This window comes from Cetorhinus maximus, chromosome 32, assembly GCF_964194155.1.
Source record: "Cetorhinus maximus chromosome 32, sCetMax3.hap1.1, whole genome shotgun sequence".
NCBI classification, from domain to species: domain Eukaryota; kingdom Metazoa; phylum Chordata; class Chondrichthyes; order Lamniformes; family Cetorhinidae; genus Cetorhinus; species Cetorhinus maximus.
The window spans coordinates 16,052,709-16,075,307 of record NC_135910.1 but is presented as its reverse complement, the minus strand read 5'-3'; the positions used below and the strand labels follow the sequence as shown (position 1 = coordinate 16,075,307).

General features: G+C 49.7%; 1 protein-coding gene across 1 annotated transcript in view; it reads right to left on the bottom strand.

The window, feature by feature from the left end:
• Positions 1–22,599, bottom strand: part of numbl (NUMB like endocytic adaptor protein) — a 123,009-nt gene that overhangs the window by 27,476 nt on the left and 72,934 nt on the right. Inside the window, exons 2-3 of the mRNA XM_078533354.1 lie at positions 4,188–4,329; positions 3,194–3,268 (exon numbers count right to left, since the gene is read on the bottom strand). Of these exons, the coding sequence (XP_078389480.1) occupies positions 3,194–3,268; positions 4,188–4,313 (201 nt within the window). The 5' untranslated portion in view covers positions 4,314–4,329. The remainder of the gene's footprint in view (positions 1–3,193; positions 3,269–4,187; positions 4,330–22,599) is intronic.

Sequence of the window (22,599 nt, the reverse complement as noted above, 5' to 3'; positions counted from 1 at the left end):
GGGAATTCCAGAAATTGGGGCCCAGGCCACCAAATACACGGCCGCCAATGGGGGAGTGATTAAAATTGAGGGTGCTTAAGAATTAGGAGAGCGCTGATATCTCAGAGGGTTGAGAGGGCTGGAGGAGATTACAGTGATAGGGAGGGGGGAGGCCATGGAGGGATTTGTAAAAGAGGATGAGAATTTTAGAATCAAGCAGACACAGGTCAGCGGGCACAGAGGGTGACGGGTGAATGGGACCTGGTGATAATTAGGACACGGGCAGCAAGAGTTTGAGGTTCCAGGGAGTGGAGGTTGGCCACAAGGTGCATTGATAGAGATGAGTCTGGAGGTAACAAAGATGTGGATGAGGGCTGCAGCAGCAGAGAGGCTGAGGCAGGGGTGGAAACAGGCGATGTAACGGAGTAAGCAGTCCTGGCAATAGAGGGGATATGGAGGGGGAGGCGGTCAGAAGCTCAGCTGGGATGCCAAGGTTGGAAGGGTCTGGTGCTTATTACCTTGTACACGACATACTTAAGGGCACAAGACCCAGTAACACAGGAAGGTAACAACAGGGTAAAGCACTGGCCATGAACAGGTGGGTCATAACTGGTTAATCCGGAAAATAAGTGGTTAATTAAACTGTTAATCAATGGCCTCGATTCGGAGACGGGCAGAAACACAATATCACTGAACATTCCATTAAGATTGTTCAGAAGCTGCACCAAGTGCACTTACATGAGCAAATCACATGTCCTCCTTGTGTGCAAATAAAAGGATAAGAGGTTGCACTGTGAGCTAACACCAACGCCCCCCCTATGAAAACAGACCACTTCACAGACCCTGTGAGCAGGCTGTTTATGGATTCGCCAATTAGCTCGGTGCCGTTTCAGTCCAGTGTACTGTTTGTAACCGGTTTCGACATGAGCGAATATTGAACGAAGGGACTTCTGACTCATGCAACAAACCATTCTGAATCCGAATGTCCCCAATGACAACCAGCTTGCATTTATATAGCGCCTTTAACCAGTTAAACACACTCCTGAGGCATTTCAGAGGAGCACCAAAGCAAAATTGGACACTGAGCCACGTGGTGAGGTAATAGGACAGGTGACCAAAAGCTTGGTCAAAAAGGTAAGGAGCGAGGGAGAGACGGAGGGGATGAGAGGTTTAGGAAGGGAATTCCAGAGTCTTTTAAAAAAAAATTCTTTCACGAGCTGTAGGCATCGCTGGCTGGGCCAGCATTTATTGCCCATAAGACCATAAGACATAGGAGCAGAAATTAGGCCATTCGGCCCATCGAGTCTGCTCCGCCATTCAATCATGGCTGATAAGTTTCTCAACCCCATTCTCCCGCCTTCATCCCATCCCTCACTGCCCCTTGAGAAGGTGGTGGTGAGCCGCCTTCTTGGACCACTGTTTAGGGCCCAGGCAGCTACAGGCATGGCCAACAATGGCGGAGCGATTAAAACTGGGGACGCTCAAGAGGCCAGAATTAGAGGAGCGCGGAGATCCCGGAGGGTTGTGGGAGCTGGGGGAGATTCCAGAGGTAGGGAGGGGGTGAGGGGCCATGGCGAGGTTTGTAAACAAGGATAAGAATTTTAAAATTGAGTTGTTTTTTTTTTAAAGCAGCTGGTGAGTATCTGCCCGGCAAACATCTGGCAGGAACTGAGTCTCATTGGGGGCAGGGGGGAGGGAGTTGGAAGAGAGAGAGAGGCAATTGATCTGATACCAGCATGGGAAACATAGTCCAAGAACATAAACGGGAACATTTTCTCACCCAGAGTTTCGCTGTGCATCGAGAGAGGACAACAGTTTTCCAGCGCAGCCAAGCTAGAAACTCCTGAGGGTCTCTCACACAGCAGCACACACAAGGGAGAGTTCATTGAGTAAACAAAGCCCTGAACACTCCAGCACCTGTGGCCCAGCTGGGCCAACAAGCTGGGATCTTCCTCTGCATCATGGAACGTTGCTACTTTGGGTTGCCAACTCTGGTGGGACCTGTTCCCGGAGGCTTCATCACCTGATCTCCTGCTGCCAAAAGTCAACCCCCACATTCTTACCATTGGCTGCCCAACTTGTCAATCACGGTGGCCTGCCCTCCCACAGCCAATCAAAAAAGCGAGCACATCTGATTGGATTAATTTTGTCTGTCAAACAGCCCTTTTCCCCCACCTCAGATTTTTTTCATTATAACTGATAAACAGAATGTTCAGAGAAACTTATTGAAAAAATATATATATATTTTTTTTTAAACGCCTCTGTGATTTTCTTCCCGGGATTTGATTTACAACAGTGGTCCGGAGACTCCAGGACAATTCTGGAGGGTTGGCAACTCCATTGCTGCTTCCTTGCTAAAGCGAGGAGAGAGAGAGAGACACAGGAAGCCGCGGAGAAACAATTTATGTTTTCTTAAAATAGCACACAGGGCTTAATCCCCAAAGTTACGGCGATTGGGGTGGGAGGGAATATTGCTGCCAGGTGAGGGCAGGACCCTGTCCGTGAACCAGGCAGCCCCTTTATATTTGACAATTTGGAGAGGCAAAAATGTGTGAGGATCTTTAAATTTGCCTGTAACCTCCCCCTGGGATTCTGTCCGAGTAAGGCCGCTGGGGAGCGAGCGCAAGTTCTTGTCAGGGTCTGATGAAGGCCCCAAGCCTTCGCTAAATCTGGAGCCCTTTAAGGCCTTCGGAAGGTCAAGCAAGTGCCAGAGGCGAGAAATGAGGCCTCAACAGCGCTGCCCACGTCCCCGCAACAAACGCGACTTCCCTCCAATGCAGCACTGAGGGACTGCTGCTCTGTCAGAGGTGCTGTCTTTCAGATGAGACGTTAAACAGAGGTGAAAGATCCCACTGCACTATTTCCAAGATGAGCAGGAGAGTCCCCCCCACCACTCCGCCAGTGTCCTGACCAATATTTATCCCTTAACAAACACCACTAAAAAAACAGGTCATCTGGTCATTATCACATTGTGGGAGCTTGCTGTGCGCAAATTGGCAGCCTCACTTCCAACATTACGACAGTGACTACATTTCAAATATACCTTATTGGCTGTAAAGCGCTTTGAGACATCCTGAGGTCATGAAGGGCTCTATAAAAATGCAAGTGCTTTCTTATTTACACACGAGGGAAGAGTATAAACTTGGCCACAGATAGTGAACCGCTGAACACCAACAGGTTAGACAGGAAGGACAAGAAAATCTGAAATACTCACAGCTTTGAGTTTCTTCACTGCATCTTCGCACACGTGCATCCCACGAGACTCTTCCACTTCCACGTGACCTAAATACTGTTCAGAGAGAATAGGGTAGGTATTATCCCAAAATTATATCTGTCATGTTTTCTGTCTGAAGGTATCACCCTGTTAGTGAGTTTAAAACTTCCCCCCACCCCCACTGCCCCCACAAGCATGAACCTGCCCCTCTCCATCTTTGGATCCTCCTCCAGTCCTATATCCATCCCAACCCCCACCAACCCTTCCTCTAATTTTGGTTTCTTATGTTTTACCTCTTCATTCCCCATTTCTTTCACTATTGGCTTCTGGACTCTGCAATTTCCTCTCTAACTTCCTCCAGCCCGACATCCCTCCCAGGTCTCAGTGCTCCTCCAATTCCGTCCTCTTAAGCATTCCCCGGTTTCCATCGCTCCACCACATTGGCGGCCACGCCTTCGGCTGCCTGGGCCGTAAGTTCTGGAATTCCCTCTTCTGGCTGGAGAGCCTAGAATTAGGAGGCATTTTCTCAGGATAAGGGGGTGGCCATTTTGGAGTGAGATTTGGGAGAAATTTCTTCACTCAAAAGGGTGGTGAATCTTTTGGAATTCTCTACCCCAGAGAGCCGTGGATGCTCAATCATTGAGTATATTCGAAACAGAGATCAACAGATTTTAGGCAATAAGGGGATTAGGGGATATGGGGTTAGTGCAGGAAGGTGGAGTTGAGATAGAAGATCAGCCATGATCTTATTAAGTGGTGCAGCAGGGGCTGAATGCCCTTTTTCCTGCTCCTATGTTCTGAAGCCTCTCCGCCTTTCTCTATCCTCCTCTAAGACACCCCTTCAAACCTACCGTGTTGACCAAATGATGGGTCACCCACCCTTGTCAGGGTCAGTGTGAAAATTTTGTCTGGCCATGAGTTTTTGTGTGAAGGGGCCTCGCCGCTTTCTTCCCCCCTTTAAAAATAACCGCGGGGGGGGGGGGGTTGTACTCACCCTCACTGGGAAACTGCACTTGCCCTTGCGAACGGCTTCCTCGTCAGCTTGCCACTGGTGAGGGCGGCTGGCCTCAGGTACGTACGGCTGTTTCTTACGGCGCAGGCTCTGTCTCAGCTTGTTCATGGCGGGGCCCCTCTCCCTGCACGGCGGGGAAAAAAAATACCCACAATTAACACATTCCATCGTTTCAGTCCTGACAAGCCTCCCGTCCACCAGTACCGGGGGAGTGCTGCTCTGTCACAGGTGCCGTCTTTTGGGACCAAAGCATTAAACCTGTCTGTCCTGTCAGGGGGGGAAGTAAAAGCTCCTTCAGCTCACGAAACACCAGAAGGGACCTGTTGGGCCAAATGGCCTGGTCCTGTGCTGTAAATGTTATGTAAGTGTGGCATTATTTGAGAGTGGGAAATTTCCCCTCGGTGCCCTGGTCAATTTTTATCCCTCAATCAACATCACTAAAAACAGACTATCTGCTCATTTCCGGTCACCGTCTATGGTAGCATGCCAAAGATATTATTGTCCATAAATGAAAGTTAAGAAAACTTCCTAACCCAGAGAGTGGTGAGAATGCGGAGCTCACTACCAGAGGGTGTGGTTGAGATGAATGGGATAGATTCATTTAAGGAGAAGCTGCATGAGGGAGAAAGGAATAAAAAGGATATGTTGACAGGGCGAAATGGAGAGGAGTGGGGAGGAGGTTTGTGTGGAGCGTGAAACAGCAGCATGGAGCAGATGGGCAGAATGGCCTGTTTCTGTGCTGCAAATTCCGTGTCATTCTGTCCAATAAATCTTTCTCTCGAGTTTATGGTTATTTCAAACACCACTAGAGGGACCTCTTCTTGCACTGAAAGGTATAACATTGCCCAAGGCCAATGTAAAACTAGAGTTGGTGCAATACAGTTGGGCAAAGTCCTTTGCCAGAGAAAGGAATGCAGTTTGCTCCTCTCCCCCATCCTATGACCAGTGGGTGCTGACAGCTCACCAGCGCTTAGACCAAGATGGCCTTTCATTACAGGTAAGCCTAGGGGACGAGTGCTGGACTGGTATTGGTGGAGGGCATCAAAGCCGTGGCCAATCAAGTGCTCACACCCCCCAGACACACACACACACTGACCAGCAGGGAGCGCTGAAGCGTAAACAGCCATGTGAAGGCAACTTGCCCCCCACTCTGTTAGCAACAAGTCAACACCTTCCCTTCCGGCCATGGTGCACTCACTTGGCCAAGGCTGGGATTAACCCGGAGAGGCTCCTGAACTGGATGCCTCAGTGACTGCCTGAGCCATAGATCCCCCTTCCCTCCCAAACCATCCCACGTAGATTTTTAAACTCTTTCTTTGGATGTGACCATTGCTGGCAAGGCCAGCATTTATTGCCCATCCCTAATTGCCCTTGAACTGAGTGGCCTGCTAGGCCATTTCAGAGGGCAGTTAAGAGTCAACCGCATTGCTGTGGCTCTGAAGTCACATGTACAACAATCTGGTAGTTTCATACTTTTTGTTATTAAAGAACTGGCATTGTATTCCAGATTAATTAATTAACTGAATTTAAATTACCCCAGATGCCATGGTGGGATTTGAACTCATATCTCTGGAGCATTCACCCAGCTCTCTAGATTACCAGTCCAGCAACATTACCACTCTAACTCTTCCAATTGACACTCAAGTCAAATAAAATTATCCCACATTACACGGCCCAAGGAACCTTTTGGTAAGAAGATACTAAACGTTACCTTCAAAAATACAAACACACACATTCTCTCACACACACACACACACACACACTCTCTCACACACACACACTCTCACACACACACACACTCACACACACACACTCACACACACAGCCTTCAGGCCCCAGGGAATTGTGAAACTCTTGTTTCCCCATATCCAACTCATTGAAAAAAAGTCATAGGGTGTGGGCATCACTCGCATTTATTGCCCATCGCTAACTGCCCTTGAGAAGGCAGTGAGCTGCCTTCTTGAACCGCTGCAGTCCATCTGGTGTAGGTACATCCACGGTGCTGTTAGGGAGGGAGTGCCAGGATTTTGACCCAGCGCCAGTGAAGGAACGGCCGATATATTCCCAAGTCAGGGTGGTGAGTGACTTGGAGGGGAACTTGCAGGTGGTGGTGTTCCCATGTGTCTGCTGCCCTTGGCCTTCTAAGTGATAGAGGTTGTAGGTTTGGAAGGAGTCTTGATGAGTTGCTGCAGTGCATCTTGTAGATGGTACACACTGCTGCTACTGTGCATCAGTTCCTTTAATGTTTGAACAGCAGACCCCTCCCCTTTAAGTACATTGGCTGCAAAGCAAGCGATTTGAGAACTGGTTACACTGCATGCCACAAACTGCGATCCCAGAGGCAGCATTACTCCAACGCCCATTGATTCATTTTCCTGCCTCTTCACAAAAGATACTTTCCAAACATTAATCACTCGCAGATTTAGGTTTGTTCATTTTCATGGCTCTGGCCGTAGTTCCAGTAAAACGATAGTCTTCAGTTTCAACCTGTGTCCTTGCTCTTACAACAAGTGTCAGTCACACAGGGTAAGGTGCGGAGTGTCCCTATGAGCAAGGTTGTGCGCCAGACAGAGAGAGAGAGAAAGCGACAGAGAGAGCGAGACAGAGCAACATGACGAGGAAGTGACAGACAGAACAAGAGACTGTGTCAAATAGTGAGAAGGACGAGGGATAAGTGTGACATGAAGAAGGCAAGAGAGGGAGGGAGTAATGTAGGAGAGAGAGAAAGAAACAAACACATGCGAGACAGGGCAGCTCTAAAATATGTTCACTCAATATTTCTTTTTTTTGAAAGAAAATCAATCCCAGCTGGAGGAAAATTCCAGAAAGTGAGGCCTGGAGATTCTCTGGGAATCATTTCTTTTACAGCCAAATAAAAATATAAAACAATCCAAAGTTCACATCAGCAACAGCTGCCCAGCTGTTCAAACAGACCTGTACAGCCTGAGACAGACAGACAGAGAGAGAGAGAGACATAGAGAGAGAGAGAGCGAGCAGGAGAGATAGAGAGAGAGACATGGAGAGACAGAGAGAGGCAGAGAGAGAGACATGGAGAGAGAGGCAGAGAGAGAGAGACAGAGAGAGAGATAGAGAGACAGACAGAGACAGAGAGGGAGTGAGAGAGAGAGACAGAGAGGGAGTGAGAGAGACAGAGGAAGTGAGAGAGAGACAGAGAGGGAGTGAGAGAGAGAGGCAGAGAGGGACGGAGACAGAGACAGAGAGAGCGAGTGGGAAGAGAGAGAGGGGGCAGAGAGAGGGGGAGAAAGAGAGAGAGACCAACAGAAAGAGAGAGAGAGAGAAAGAGAGAGACAGGGACATGGAGAGGGAGTGAGACGCAGAGAGAGAGAGAGAGAGACACATAGTGAGAGAGAGTGAGAGACAGACAGAGACAGAGAGAGAGAGAGACAGAGAGAGAGAGAGACAGGGACATGGCGAGGGAGTGGGACACAGAGAGGGTGAGAGAGAGTGTGTGTGAGAGAGATACACAGAGAGAGAGAGAAAGAGAGGCAGAGAGGGGGGAGGGAGACAGGGAGGGGGAGACAGAGAGAGAGAGACAGAGAGAGTTAGCAGGAAGAGAGAGAGAGGGGAGACAGAGAGGGAGGGGGAGACAGAGAGAGAGGGGGGACAAAGAGAGAGACCAACAGAGAGAGAGGGGGAGGGGGGGAGAGAGAGGTGTGATGGGGGAGTGAGAGAGGGGGGAGGGGGGGAAAGAGAGAGGGGGAAGAGAGAGGGGGGAGGGGGCAGAGAGAGAGGGGGAGAGAGAGAGGGGGGAGAGAGAGAGGGGGGGGAGAGAGAGGGGGAGAGAGAGAGGGAGAGAGAGAGGGGGGAGAGAGAGAGGGGAGAGAGAGAGGGAGGAGAGAGAGAGGGGGAGAGAGGGGGAGGGGGAGAGAGGGGGAGGGGGAGAGAGAGAGAGGGGGAGAGAGAGGGGGGGGGGAGGGGAGAGAGAGGGGGGAGGGGAGAGAGAGGGGGGGAGGGGAGAGAGAGATTGAGAGAGGCATACATAAACCGAGTGAGAGTGAGAGAGAGTGAGACACACACAGGGAGACATAAAGAGACAGGCACAGAGAGAGACATACTGACAGAGAGAGAGAGACCAAGAGAGAGAGAGTCTCCTGCAGGCAAAGGGAACATCACATGGGACTGAGCAACAATCCTGGGTCACGAGGATCCTGGCACTGATCGTTAGCAGAGACCTCACTAATGATTTCATTCGAATTTATGTAAGGTTGTGCTATAGTACACAGCTGGTTATTAATGTTGATCATATTTTGTTACCCGAGGGCACTTATCTTAATGCTTCAAACTCCAGTTTGCTGATACTGGGGAAATTCACTGCCATCTCTCCAAGGCTTGACAAAAAACAGCTTAACCATCGAGAGTGTACGCGGAGTAAGTGAAGTGAGCAGGAAAATGAGGTGTCTGCACTGAAAAGCCACTCCCTCTCCCAGGGTTCTGGTTAGGGGGATGGGTGGAGGGACGGGTAAGGGAAGGCTGGGGGGTGGATCTCTCCTTTGGGAGTTTTGCAGAATAGTCCCAAAAGGGTCGGATTGTACACAAGTCTTGTGGCCTTCAGGGAAAAATTAAGTGGACTGTAATCCCAAAAGCTTTGGGCAAAATTCCACAATCCCACACAATAAGCCTTGCATTATATTGCAACCTTTTAGAGTGCTCCAAAACACTCTGCAGTCAATCTTCTGAAGTGTAGTAACCATTGCAATGTAGGGAACGCAGCAGTTAATTTGCACACAGCAAGATCCCGCAAACAGCAATGTGATAAAGATCAGGTAATCCTGTGTTCAGGGATATTGATTAAGGGGTAAATATTGGCCAGGACACCGGGGATAACTCCCCTCTGCCCTCCTTCGAAATAGTGGGGTTTTTTTTTTCTGTTTTACTCGAGAGGGCAGACAGGGGTTTCTGGTTCAACGTCTCATCTGAAAGCAGGCACCTCTGACAGTGCAGGGCTCCCTCAGCACTGGCACAGGGAGGGTCAGCCTGGATTTGGTGCTCGAGTCTCTGGAGTGGGATTTGGACCCATAACCTTCGGGGTCGGAGGCGAGTGCATTACGCAAACATCTAGCTGCCTTAATCTGATGGGCAGGTTCCTTTAGCGAGATATCACTACCTCTGATGGCTGTCTGGGCTCTTGCACTTGGGAGAGCAGTCAAAGGGAGTTACATTTCCTGAATGTACAAATGTCGTGAGATCTAATGCAGGTTACTCCCAGTTACAGATATAGAATTACAGCACAGACACAGCCCAACTGCTTCATGCTGTATCTGTGCCTCCTCCCTCTCACTCACCCTTTCAACATACCCTTCTATTCCTTCTTCCCTCATGTACTTGTCTAGCTTTGCCTTAAATCATGATCTGCCTCAACTACTCCCTGGGGTCACGAGTTCCACATTCTCCGTGATCCAGCTATTTATCTCGCTTTGTACCCAAAGCTGCTTTGCATCATCATCATCACAGAGTGAGAGACAGTCCAATCCCTCCTCTGCGCTTCTCGTGTTGTTGTGTAAATAACACCTGCCCGCTGCCACGAGCAATCGCATCAGCCCGTGTGGGACCCCGAGGTCTGCGCGCTCCCTCTCTCACACTCATTAAAACCAAACAAAAAGAGCCACATCAGGGACCTGGAAGAAAAATAGATTGACAGCTCGTAGTAGGAGGCCATCAAGCTCCCGACCCCGGTGGGGGAGGTGTTGGGGTTGTGGTTGGTGGATGGTGGTGGTGGGGACGGCGATGGTGGGTCGTCTGTTCCAGCGGACGGTTTGACCCGGGCCTCAACCACAGTCCCCTCTGGGCCAATTAGCATCATGTCAGGCTGTGGTAATGAGGTGTTGGCTCGGTGGGGGTGGGCAGGGCTGCAGGTTGATTGGAAGGAGGGGATTTCACGGATACGGTGGGAGATCAGACAAGACTAACGTGATGTGATGATGATCGTTTATTCACTTTGGGTCTCTCCCTACCCCCTCCCACAGCTCTCTCCCTTCCCCGCAACCTGCCACTTGGCTTGGTTCCCTAAGCATCAGGCGCCCCTCCACTCTCCCCTCCTTTCTCGGACGCAAACTGTCATTTTCCACACAAGAGCCCCGGCTACAATTCCCGTCAGACGGTTCGGCAATGGAGGCCGGCGCAGCCAGGGCCAATTCTCTTTTTATCCGGTATCTGTACATGAATGTAACTCCCTAACGCGGACACGTTCGTACAAATCCACACGCGCACACTCTGAAATGCAACATTTGAAGCTTGACGTTTATACAGATTTCAGGAAATCATTTTCAAATCTCACAGGTCAAAAATGAGAGATAGAAAGAGGTTCTGCAGCTCATCACACTTGCCAAGAGGCAATCCGTGGCCCGTGCGTTTTTTTTTAAATTCATTCACGGGATGTGGGGCTTTTCTGGCTAGGCCAGGATTTGTTGCCCATCCCTAATTGCCCTTGAGAAGGTGGTGGTGAGCTGCCTTCTTGAACCGCTGCAGTCCGTGTGGTGCAGGTACACCCACAGTGCTTTTCTCCCATGTAGCGGTTTGATACAACTGAGTGTCTCACTCGGCCATTTCAGAGTCAACCACATTGCTCTGGGTCTGGAGTCACATGTAGGCCAGACCGGGTAAGGACGGCAGATTTCCTTCCCTAAAAGGGGCATTGATGAACCAGACAGGTTTTTATGACAATCCGATAGTTTCAAGGTCATCACTAGAAGTAGCTTTTTATTTTAGATGTGTTAATGAATTGAATTTAAAACTCCCCCAGCTGCCATGATGGGATTTGAACCCATGTCGCTGGAGCATTACTCCAGGCCGCTGGATTACTAGTCCAGGAACGTTACCACTATGCCACTCGTTCCCCTTTCTACATCAGATCTACAATTCCAGCCCTTGACACACAAGTCAGTCTGTGTGGGCTTCAGTGTAATGCTGGGCACAGCCATTGCTCTAGGCAATGCTCTCCTGGATCAGCTAAAGATGGCCCTGGAGACTCCAGGAATTGATGATTAACCTCCCAGGACACTGCGAGTAACCAGGGGGATGTTTCACTCACCATTTCGAAGCAGAAATGTTCAGAGTAAGAAGATAGAAAAAGGAAAAAAAAAGGCCATTTGATAGACAGTTGCAAATCATCCAACCGGATGCCCAAGGGTCTAATCACTTTCCAATTGGCCAGGGTGGCATGAGGATGGGCCTGTCAGTCAACCAATGAGAGGCAGCGTGGGGAGGTCATATGATGAAACCTAGAGGAATGCGTCCAACCAGAGAATCAGCAGGGAGGGAGGGCAGTTTGAACGTCCCATATGAAGAACAGCAGGATGCTCCCTCCTGAGACACACACTGGAGCAATTTAGCTCCAGAGCTCGAGGCCTGCAGTGGGACCATAGCCAACAACCTCCTGACCCAGAGGAGAGAGGGAGTTCAGCCAACAGTTAGGGATACATCCCGAGATCTGCTGTGGAGCTGGTGTCTGAATTCAAATGAAACTCTAACCTAAAAAACAATGGACACAAGATCTCCGTTCTCTTCCGATTCCAGCCTCTTGAGCATCCCCAATTTTAGCTGCTCCACCACCATTGGTGGCCACGCCTTCAGCTGCCTCAGTCCTAAGCTCTGGAATTCCCTCCGTAAACCTCTCATCCTTTAAGACGCTCCTTCAAACTTACTCTTTGACTGTGCTTTTGGTCCTCGGTCCTAATATCTCCATATGCGGCTCAGAGTCAAATTTTGTCTGCTAACGCTCCTGTGAAGCATCTAGAGGCGTCTTACTACATTAAAGACTCTATAGAAATGCAAGTTGCTGCTTATGAAGGGTTTTTCTTCCAGAATCCCCTCAGACGCGAGTTAAATCGAGAAACCTTCTCACGATACTCCTTTTACCAACTGTGGATTAAAGCTTTATTCAAATCGGACGTAAATCAGACACTTAGGCAGCCACGTAAACAAACTCCGAGCAAATTGATTTGTAGAACTGGTGGAGAATACTGATTCAAAGTAAACAAAATCTGCAGAGTTCACTCTTAACGTCTCCCAGATGTGCTCCACGCCGCTGACTGTGAGAAAATGAACAGATCAGCAGTTCGGGCGACTGAGACCAAAGCTCAGTCTTAAATCTCCTAGACAACCTTTCCCTTGTAGTCTTGATTCTTTACTGGTGCCATTCCCCAACTGCTCCATTCCCCCCAACTGCCCCAACCCCCCAACTGCCCCAACCCCCCAACTGCTCCAATCCCCCCAACTGCTCCAATCCCCCCAACTGCTCCAATCCCCCCAACTGCTCCAATCCCCCAACTGCCCCAATCCCCCAACTGCCCCATCCCCCCAACTGCTCCAACCCCCCAACTGCCCCAACTCCCCAACTGCTCCAACCCCCCAACTGCCCCAACCCAACTGCCCCAAATCCCCAACTGCCCCAAACCCCCCAACTGCTCCAACCCCCCAACTGCTCCAACCCCCCAACTGCTCCAACCCCCCAACTGCTCCAACCCCCCAACTGCTCCAACCCCCCAACTGCTCCATTCCCCCCAACTGCTCCATTCCCCCCAACTGCTCCATTCCCCCCAACTGCCCCAACCCCCCAACTGCTCCAACCCCCCAACTGCCTCAACCCCCCAACTGCCCCAACCCCCCCAACTTCTCCAACCCCCCCAACTGCCCCATTCCCCCAACTGCTCCATTCCCCGTCCCTTCCCTCTGCCTCCCATTCGCCCATTGCCCCCGGCCCCGCCCCCTCCTCCTCCCATTCTCCCCCTCCTCCTCCTCCCATTCGCTCCTCGCCCCCTCCTCCCATTCACCCCCTTCTCCTCCTCCCGTTCACCCCCTTCTCCTCCTCCTCCCATTCGCTCCCTCCTCCTCCCATTCGCTCCCTCCTCCTCCCATTCGCTCCCTCCTCCTCCCATTCGCTCTGTCCTCCTCCTCCCTTTCGCTCCTCGCCCCCTCCTCCTCCTCCATCTCCCATTTGCCCCCACCTCCTCCTCCCCCTCCTATTCGCCCCCACCTCCTCCTCCTCCCCCCGCCCCTATTCACCTCCTCCTCCCCCTCCCGTTCGCCACCTCCCCCCTCCCCCCATTTGCCCATCGCCCATACCCGCTCCTCCCATTCGCCCACCACACCCCCCTGTGCCCGCTGGTCTATACTGGCTCCCAGTCCGGCAACACCTCAAACTCAAAATTCATATCTTTGATTTCAAATTCACATAAACCACTCCCCTGCTAATCCCCACCACCTCCCCCTCCAATTTGCCCCAATCTCCCTAATCTCCTCCAGCCCTACAACCCTCCAAGATCTCCGCACTCCTTCGCATCTCCAACTTCCAGTGCCCCGCCATTGGCGGCCGTGCCTTCAGCAGCCTTTGGCTCCGGAATTCCTTCCCTAAAGCTCGCTGCCTCCCTCCGTTCCTCAAAAACCCACTGCTTTGCCCAAATATCTCCCTGTGGTGGCTGGGTGTCAAAGTTCATCTGATTCTGTCCTTGTGCAGCACCTTGGGATATCTGACTAGGTTTCCACAGCTTCGAGGTTGGTGTGGACGAGAGGTAAGGAGGTTTCTTTTTGGGGTGGAGGGTCCCGAAGATGGGGGTCCCAGTCTCAAGGTAAGGGCCATGATCTTTTAGCGTGGCAGCGGTTCCTTTCCCGGAGAACACATCCCTGCCATTGCCGCCTGCTCCGTGGCCATTTCACGCCCAGGCAAGTGTTAATTCGCTGAAGGGGAGATTTCCACCCTTCACTCAGGAAGAAGTCCTGCCTCAGAGACCCCCCACCCCCTCCACCCCGAGCCAATCTGATTGGCCGGCAGCTCTCTGGACCCTGCAGTCCCTGGAGCATAATCCCGGGAGTCCAGGGCCAGCTAAGTGTGAGCGTTTCAGGGCGGGGAGGGGAAGTGAGGCCCAGGGGAGCGAGCGGAAGGCAGCTGGGGTATTTGTAGAGAGCCTGGCACCTGTGGGATGGGGGGGTGCCCCCACAGGTATCAGACTTTTGGAGGGGGGGTTGCCCGATGTTAAAAGGGGGCTGCTGGTGGAGGTGCCTCCCCCTCCTTCCTGGCCGAGGCCTGAACATGGTTCGTTTTCGGGCTCCCCCCCTCCTCCCACCAGCCCCGAAAATAGAGGCTGGGTGGGAAACGGCCTTTAAGTGGTCAATAATTGTCCATTTAAAGGGCCTCAACTGAGGCAAGGGTGGGAGGCCTGACCAAGGCCTCGCCCATCCAAGCGTAAAATCGGGGAGAGGTCGGGGCAGGCGGGACCCTGATCGGAAGGCCGTCCGAGAAATTTTACGGTCACCCCTCCGCCCCTTTGCCTACAAACCCGCCAGTGGAGGGGAGGGGGGTTAAATTCTGTCCAAGACGTTGGACAGAGACGGGGAGAAATTTCTTCACCTCAAGGGGTCTGTGAGTCTTTAAAATTCTCTACCCGAGAGAGCGGTGGGCGCTCAGTTATTGAGAGATTTTTGGACACCGAGAATATTGGGAGAGAGTGGGTGAGGTGGCATTGAGGTGGAAGATCAGCCATGATCTTAATTGAATTGCAGAGCATGGCTCGAAGGGCAGAGTGGCCTCCTGCTGCTCCTACACACTGTGTTCTGAAATCTGTGTGTGTGAACAGATCAGCAAAGTGCCAAGAGGCACAAAAACCGCCCATTTATGAAGGGCTTCTCGAGGGGCTGGAGTGCGGTAGCGACTGGCTTTGCACACGCTATCAGCGTTTGAAGGGATGTCACCACCAAGGAACCACCAGTGATTCTGTGGCTGCCAGGTAGCAAATTCAAATCAGCAGATTAATTATTGTGAGGTGACGTGGCTGCAGCCTTATCTCTCCGTGCAGCGTGTGCAGGGAGTGTAGCATGGAAACGGATGAGCATCATGCAATTTGCCTTCCTTGACTCACAGCCAAGGGGGGAATGGAGGAGAGAGAAAGGAGGACTAGAAAGCCAATGAATTGCAGCGTAAATCGGCTCCGATTTAGAATCATACAGCTCTGAAGGAGGCCATTCAGCCCATTGTGCTGGTGCCAGCTCTTTAAAAGAGTTATCCAATTAGTCCCACTGCTCTGTTCTTTCCTCATAGCCCTGCAAATTTCTCTTATCTAATTTATCTAACTCCCTCGAGAGTCACCATTGAATCTGTTTCCACTGTCCTTTTTAGGCAGCACGTTCCAGGATATAACAATCGCCCTCCCGGCTTTTTGGTGATTACCTTAAATCTGTGCCAGCTCTGTTTGCCTTAAATCTCTGGTTGTCAGCCCTCCTGCCAGTGCAACTAGGTTCTCCTTATTTCTTTTTTTCCCCTTCATTCTTTCATGGGATGTGGGCATCGCTGGCAAGGCCAGGGTTTGCTGCCCATCCCTAATTGCCCTTGAACTGAGTGTCTTGCTCGGCCATTTCAGAGGGGCAGTTAACAGTCAACCACATTGCTGTGTGGGTCTGGAGTCACATGTAAACCAGACCGGGTAAGGACAGCAGATTTCCTTCCCTAAAGAGGCATTAGTGAACCAGATGGGTTTTTACAACAATTGATGATAGTTTCATGGTCACCCTCACTGAGACTAGTTTTATATTCCAGATTTATTAATTGAATTTAAATTCCACCAGCTGCCGGGGTGGGTACTGTACCAGTGCCCCCAGAGCATTAGCCTGGGCCTCTGGGTTACAAATCCAGTGACATTACCACTATGCCACCATCTCTATCAAAACCCTGTTATAATTTTGAACGCCTCTATCTTAGCTCAAGATTTTGCTCCTCCGTCCTAATTACCATCTTCAGCTCAGAATCTCCAGCCTGAGGTCAGTCCCAACTCCTTTACCTGATAGCATGTGTATGAAGCAATGAATTCCACAAGGCAGGGGGCATAGTACTGGAGGAGGCGGTGGGGTTGTGATAATGCCACTGGACGACTAATCCAGAGGCCCAGGATAACGCTCTGGGTTCACAATCCCACCACAGCAGCCTGTGGAATTTAGGTTCAATTAATTAATAATTTGCTGAAAAGAGAGACATGTCGAAGCTTTTCGTCTTGCACTCATCAGGTCACTCGCAAGAATACCAATATAAAGGGGAAAACAACAAATTTATAGTGCACGTGAAGAGAGTGCTGAATTGGTTGGCAAGTGGACTCTGATTGGTAGAGGCGTTGCCACGGATTACAATATAATTGTTGTTTTCCCCTTATATTGGTATTCTTGTGGTGTCCTGATGAGTGCAAAATGAAAAGCTTTGACATGTCCCTTTTCTCAGCAATACTCAAGTTCTGTACCACCGAACAACTAATTAATAAAAGCTGAACTGAAAGCTAGTCTTGGTTTCACAGTCACTGTGAAACCATCATCGATTGCCATAAAAAGGGAAGGAAATCTGCCGTCCTTACCCGGTCTGGCCTCCATGTGACTCCAGACCCACAGCAATGTGGTTGACTCTTAACTGCCCCTCTGAAATGGCCGAGCAAGTCACTCAGTTCAAGGGCAATTAGGGATGGGCAACAAATGCTGGCCTTGCCAGCGATGCCCACATCCCATGAAAGGATAAACACACTTAGGAGACAATAGGATCCATGAGTCTGACATCAAGCGACCTTCCAGTGCTGTTAATGAGCAGCCGGACAATCACCTTCAGGAGGATCTGAAAGGCACTGCCTAAGAGTGTGGTGGAGACAAGGCGATGGGGAGAGGACGGGGAGGTGGGACTGGGTGAGACATGGTGGGTCGAATGGCCTCCTCCTGTGCTGTGGCCATTCTGCCATTCCTTGAGATTCGGGTTGTAACTTGATATTTAATATTAAATATTAATTATGCGGTAACACATTTTAATTGTTATTTAGCCTGGCAAAAAAGCTCAAAGGGATTAGAGGAGAATTTTATTCTAATCTGGAATGCATTGCCTAAAAACAACAACAGCTTTGGAAAGGGAATTAGATATAGTTTTGAAAAAAGGGAACATTTGCAGATGTGGACAAAGAGCAGTGGGACTTACTGGAGCTGATGCAGGCACAATGGGCCGAATGGCCTCCTTCTGTGCCATAAGGTTCTATTCAAGCAAGCCAGCCGTGGCTCAGTGGGTAGCGCTCTCTCCCGAGAGTCAGGAGGTTGTGAGTTCAACCCAGCTCCAGAGACTCGAGCATAATCCCCAGGCTGACAACCCCAGGTGCAGTGCTGGGAGAAGTGCTGCATTGTCAGGGGTGCCCCCTTGGGAGGGTATAAAAAAAATCCCACTGCCATTATTTCAGATATAGGGGAGTGTTCTGCCTGGGGCCAACAGTTATCCCTCAACCAACATCACTAAGAACAGATTATCTGGTCATTATTGCAATCCTGATTGTGGGAGCTTGCTGTGCACAGACTGGTTGCCGCGTTTCCTATAAGACAACAGTGACTATGGCCGAAATTTTCCGGTCCCACCCACCATGGGAATCGTCATGGGCAGGATGGAAAATTTAACGGACCAGCAAAAGGTCTGTTGACTTTGGGAATGGAAAATCCCACCCTACATTTTGATAAGTAGTTAATTGGCTGTAAAGTGCTTTGGGGCTGCGGCAGGATTGTGAAAGGCACTACAGAAATGCAAGTCTTTCTTTCCTTCTATTTTCAAAGTATTAAGTGACTTTCTTTCATCGACTGCCAACAGAATAGCCTGTGGGAGATTCCTCAAACACAGCAATCAGCTGCTGGCAAGTGGGATCTCTCCGAAGGCTTGGTACAGTCAGTGACTCCACGAACCCAGCCATATTAATCATGAATAAAGTTGGCTGGGTAAGGCAAGCCCTTGGTCCACAGCACAGGAAGCAGCAAAAAGTGTAACTGTGACGAGTCAGGTCTACTGAGGTTCGACAGGGATTAACCCCGTCACAGCGGATTCAAACCACTGCTCCCCCACGTTAATTCGAACAAAGGGAGGGACTGCTCTTTCTGCACCTCCCACTCTAGAGATTTGAGCGCGGAATCCAGTGCAGGAGGGAGGGAGTGCTGCAGTGCCAGAGGTGCCATCTTTCAGAGGAGAGGTTAAACCGAGGCCCTCTCAGGTGGATGCAACAGGCCTTATGGCCGCCATTCTGAAGACGAGCAGGGGAGCTCTCCCCTGTTCCCTGGCCAATATTCACCCCTGCACCTACGTCACTAAACAATCGGTCATTATCACGTGGTGCACAGCAAGATCCCACAAACAGCAAACGGACTGCAGCGTTTCCTACATTGCGCCAGTGACCACACTTCAGAAAGCAGCAGTTTGGCTGTAAGATACTCTGGGAGGTTCTGAGGCGGTGACAGGGGGCTGGTGAAATACAAGTTATTTTTCTGAACCGTCAGCTGAGACCGGCCAACTCATCACAGGCCGGGAGTGACCCAGTCTTCAGAAGGATGCTTGTAAGATGACGGAGCCACTTGAGAAAGGAGCAAACAAGAGACGTGTCAGTGATTCATCAACGTCAACCCCCGAGAACACATCACTTCTTGCCAAAGTCAACCAGGCCTGCACCTGCCGAGAGAGGCACATCCAGACACATGCACGTCACGGGCTCGATGGCATTTTATACCCACTTAGGCCAAGTCTTCTCTTCAAAAAGGAGCAAGAGCAGCAAACAAAGTTCTCGCGCGGCCATCCTGACTGCCTCAGCTGTTACCAAGTGGTGACACCCTTAGCCTGTCATCATCCATCACTGTCACACACTCAGCCTGGGCCCACACCAGGGTCAGGGGTCACAGCCACGCAGCTGTAGCCTCTTTGGGAAGAGAAATAAAGTCAAATTCACATTTTTTTTTTCTTTCTTTTGTTTTAATTGGAAGGGCGAAGCAGGAAACTTTTCTTTGGGAGGGATTGACAGAGCATCTGCGTTCTGTCTGAATGGGAAATAGCTGTGGTCTAGGAGTGGGATCCCTGGAGAGAACCAATACCATCCCTCATCCCCTCAGTCCGCAGCTCCACCACGGGCCTGTGGGGAAGCTGAGCTTCCTTCCATTTGGCAGAGAGGGAAGGATCACTCAATCGAGGACTCAAGCTCCACCACCTTCAGGAATCACACTACTTCACATCTGGCAAAGCTTTGTCTCAGTGAAATAACCGAGAACTGCTTATTTCAACAAATCCCCGGCCAAATTGAAACTGCAAAATGTCAGGATGATGTAGCTTGTTAAAAAAAAAAGTTACAACTGATGATTGTCTCGTGTAGAGAGCAGAGAGCAAGAGGGATCAGGCAGGGGGCCCCAAGGGGGGAGCAGAGAAAGAGGATGGAGAAAGAAACAGAAAAGAGAGATGTCAGATGTGCTTGCAAACCACTGAAACGCAAGATTGAAAATGCCCTTAAAAACAACACAACACATCCCCATTCTACCAAGACCACTAAAAGCCATTAACTAGCCGATTACCAATTCCATTGAGCCAGACTCAATGATTCTGCAATCAAACCAGTTAGATTCAGATTTCCGCAGCATCATCTCTAAACATGGTCACAGCATCAGCCCACAGACCTGCTGGAGAGGCAGTGGAACAGTATCTGATTAATACCCAGTACCTGCCCTGTGACTGGATGGTTATCGGAAGCAGGAGTACAGAGACTTTCAGCACCTCGAGAGACTGGGATTATTCCCACTGGTCAGACAGTCTAGACAGCGAGTGCTTCGTCAGGCCTGAGCTGGGGAATGCTAAATGAGCATTAAGCTCTCATCTCTCAGGCAGAAGAAGGGTCTGAGTGATAGCGGGTTGAGGAGAGAAGGGCCAAGGGACAGACAAACAAGGTAATGATGAGATGAGGCTTCAGAAAAGGGCAGTTTCCCATCGTAGAAAAATCGAAGCAAATGGAAATTCGGGGAATTCACAGGCATCCACCACATCCCAAAGTCAAAATTACCCCTATTATCTGTGATTGACCCCTAAAGTCATTCACACGTCATGTCTATAAGCAGAAAGGTAGGGAAGGACATGCTGATAGGGGAGGGAGGGGGCTTGCATAGGCCATTATTTTTATTCGTTCATGGGGTGTGGGCATCAATAGCTAGGCCACTAATTGTTGCCCATCCCTAATTGCCCTTGTGAATTACAGAATTGTAACAGCACAGAAGGAGGCCCATCGTGTCTGCACCAGCTTTCCGAATGAGCCATTTGCTTAGTGCCATTTTTCCACCTTCTCCTTGTAACCCTGCATATTTTTCCTTTTCGGATAGCAGTTTAATTCCCTTTTGAATGCCTCGATTGAACCTGCCTCCACCACACTCTCAGACAGCGCATTCCACACTTTAACCACTCACTGCGTGAAAAAGTTTTTTCTCATATCACTTTTGCTTCTTTTGCCAATTGCTTTAAATCTGTGCTCTCTCTTTCTCGATCCTTTCACAAGTAGGAACAGTTTCTCCTTAACTACTCTGTCCAGACCCCTCAAGATTTTGAATACCTCTATCAAATCACTTCTCTCAACCTTCTTTCCTCTGAGGAAAACAGTCCTAACTTCTCCAAAACAAAAACAAAAATACCTGGAAAAACTCAGCAGGTCTGGCAGCATCTGCGGAGAGGAACACAGTTGAAGAGTCATACAGACTCGAAACGTTAACTGTGTTCCTCTCTGCAGATGCTACCAGACCTGCTGAGTTTTTCCAGGTATTTTTGTTTTTGTTTTGGATTTCCAGCATCCGCAGTTTTTTGCTTCTAACTTCTCCAATCTATCTTCATAACTGAAGTTCCTCATCCCAAGGAAAACTCTTGTGAACCCTTTCTGCACTCTCTCCAATACCTTCACATCTTTCCTAAAGTACGCGCCCAGAACTGTACGCAATACTCCAGATGAGACCAAACTAGTGTCTTATACAAATTCAACATAGCTTCCTTGCTTTGTAGTCTATGCTCCTATTAATAAAGCCTAGGATGCTGTATGGTCTATTAACCACGCTCTCAACCAGTCCTACCACCTTTAATGACATACACATATATACTCAGGTCCCTCTGCTCCTGCACTCCCTTCAGAGTTATGGCCTTTATTTTATATTGTCACTCCATATTCTTCCTACCAAAATGAATCACTTCACATTTCTTTGCATTGAACTTCATTTGCCACTTATCCACCCATTCCAACAACTTGTCTATTGGCATTTGAAGTTCTACACTATTCTCCTCACAGTTCACAATGCTTCCAAATGTCGTATCACCCACCAATTTTGAAATTGTGCCCTGTACACCAAGGTTTAGGTCATTAATATATATCAGGGAGAGCAATGGTCCCAACTCTGACCCCATGGGGAACTCCAGTACAAACCTTCCTCCAGCCTGAAAATCATCCAGTAAACGTGCTGGTGAGCAACTTTCTCGAACCGCTGCAGTCTATATGTTGTAGGCAAAACCAAAACGCAGTGAGGGTGGAAGTTCCAGAATTTTGACCCAGGGCCCAACGGCCTGTTTCTGTCCTGGATGCTCTATGTGGTCCTGCCTGCTCCTCAAAACATAACACAAGGCTTTACTTTCCTGCATACACGTTTCTCCAAATGTGTGGTAACCCAGTACTTGTGGGAACAGAGCACAAACGAGGAGGCTCCGTTCACCCACCCATAGAACTGGGAGTGCAAGGGCTCAGCTTACAGCATTCAGGTCTCAGCACAGGTTGAAGGAACGAGGTTAGCAAAATACTGGTACCAGTATCAGTGTAGAATTGGAATCCTCCCAGGCGTGTTTGGTGGTTGGGGATCGACAATCACCAACTCACTATTTAAGGTTGGAACCTCTGACAAGGTGGCACTGCATGTTAAATAGTCAAAGCTTGAACCCAAAGCAACAACAACTAGAACCCGTAACATAGTGAAACATCCCATGTGCTGCTTCACAGGAGTGTGGTGAAACAAAATGTGACACCGAGCTCCAAAAGGTGACCGAAAGCTTGGCCAAAGCGGGAGGTGTAAAGGAGTGCCTTAAAGGAGGAGGCAGAGAGGTTTAGGGAGGGAGTTCCAGAGCCTGGTCCCAGGCAGCTGAAGGCACGGCTGCCAATGCTGAATTGATTAAAATTGGAATGCTCCAAGAGGCCAGAATTGGAGGAGTGCAAGGATTAGTGGGGTTGGAGGAGGTTGCAGAGATAGGGAGGGGAGGGGCCATGGAGGGATTCAAAACTAAGGATGAGAATTGTAAAATTTGAGGTGTAATTAGATGGGAACCAACGTAGGTCAGAGAGGACAGGGGTGACCAGTATACAGGTCTTGGTGCGTGTTTGGATACCTTTTGACTCAGAGATAAGTGTACTACATATGGAGTCAAACTGAAATACAAGTAAAAAATAAATATAAACCTTTATGTATACTGTACTTATTCAGCCTCAAGATAGTAAGAAGAAATTGGTTTCCAACAAAGAGGCAGAATCAGGGTTATACGGTTCAAATGAAAGGCCATTACAGTCTGAGCTGTCTCCCTGAAACAGTTAACCATTTAGTCTATTCCGCTGTTTAGTCTATTCTG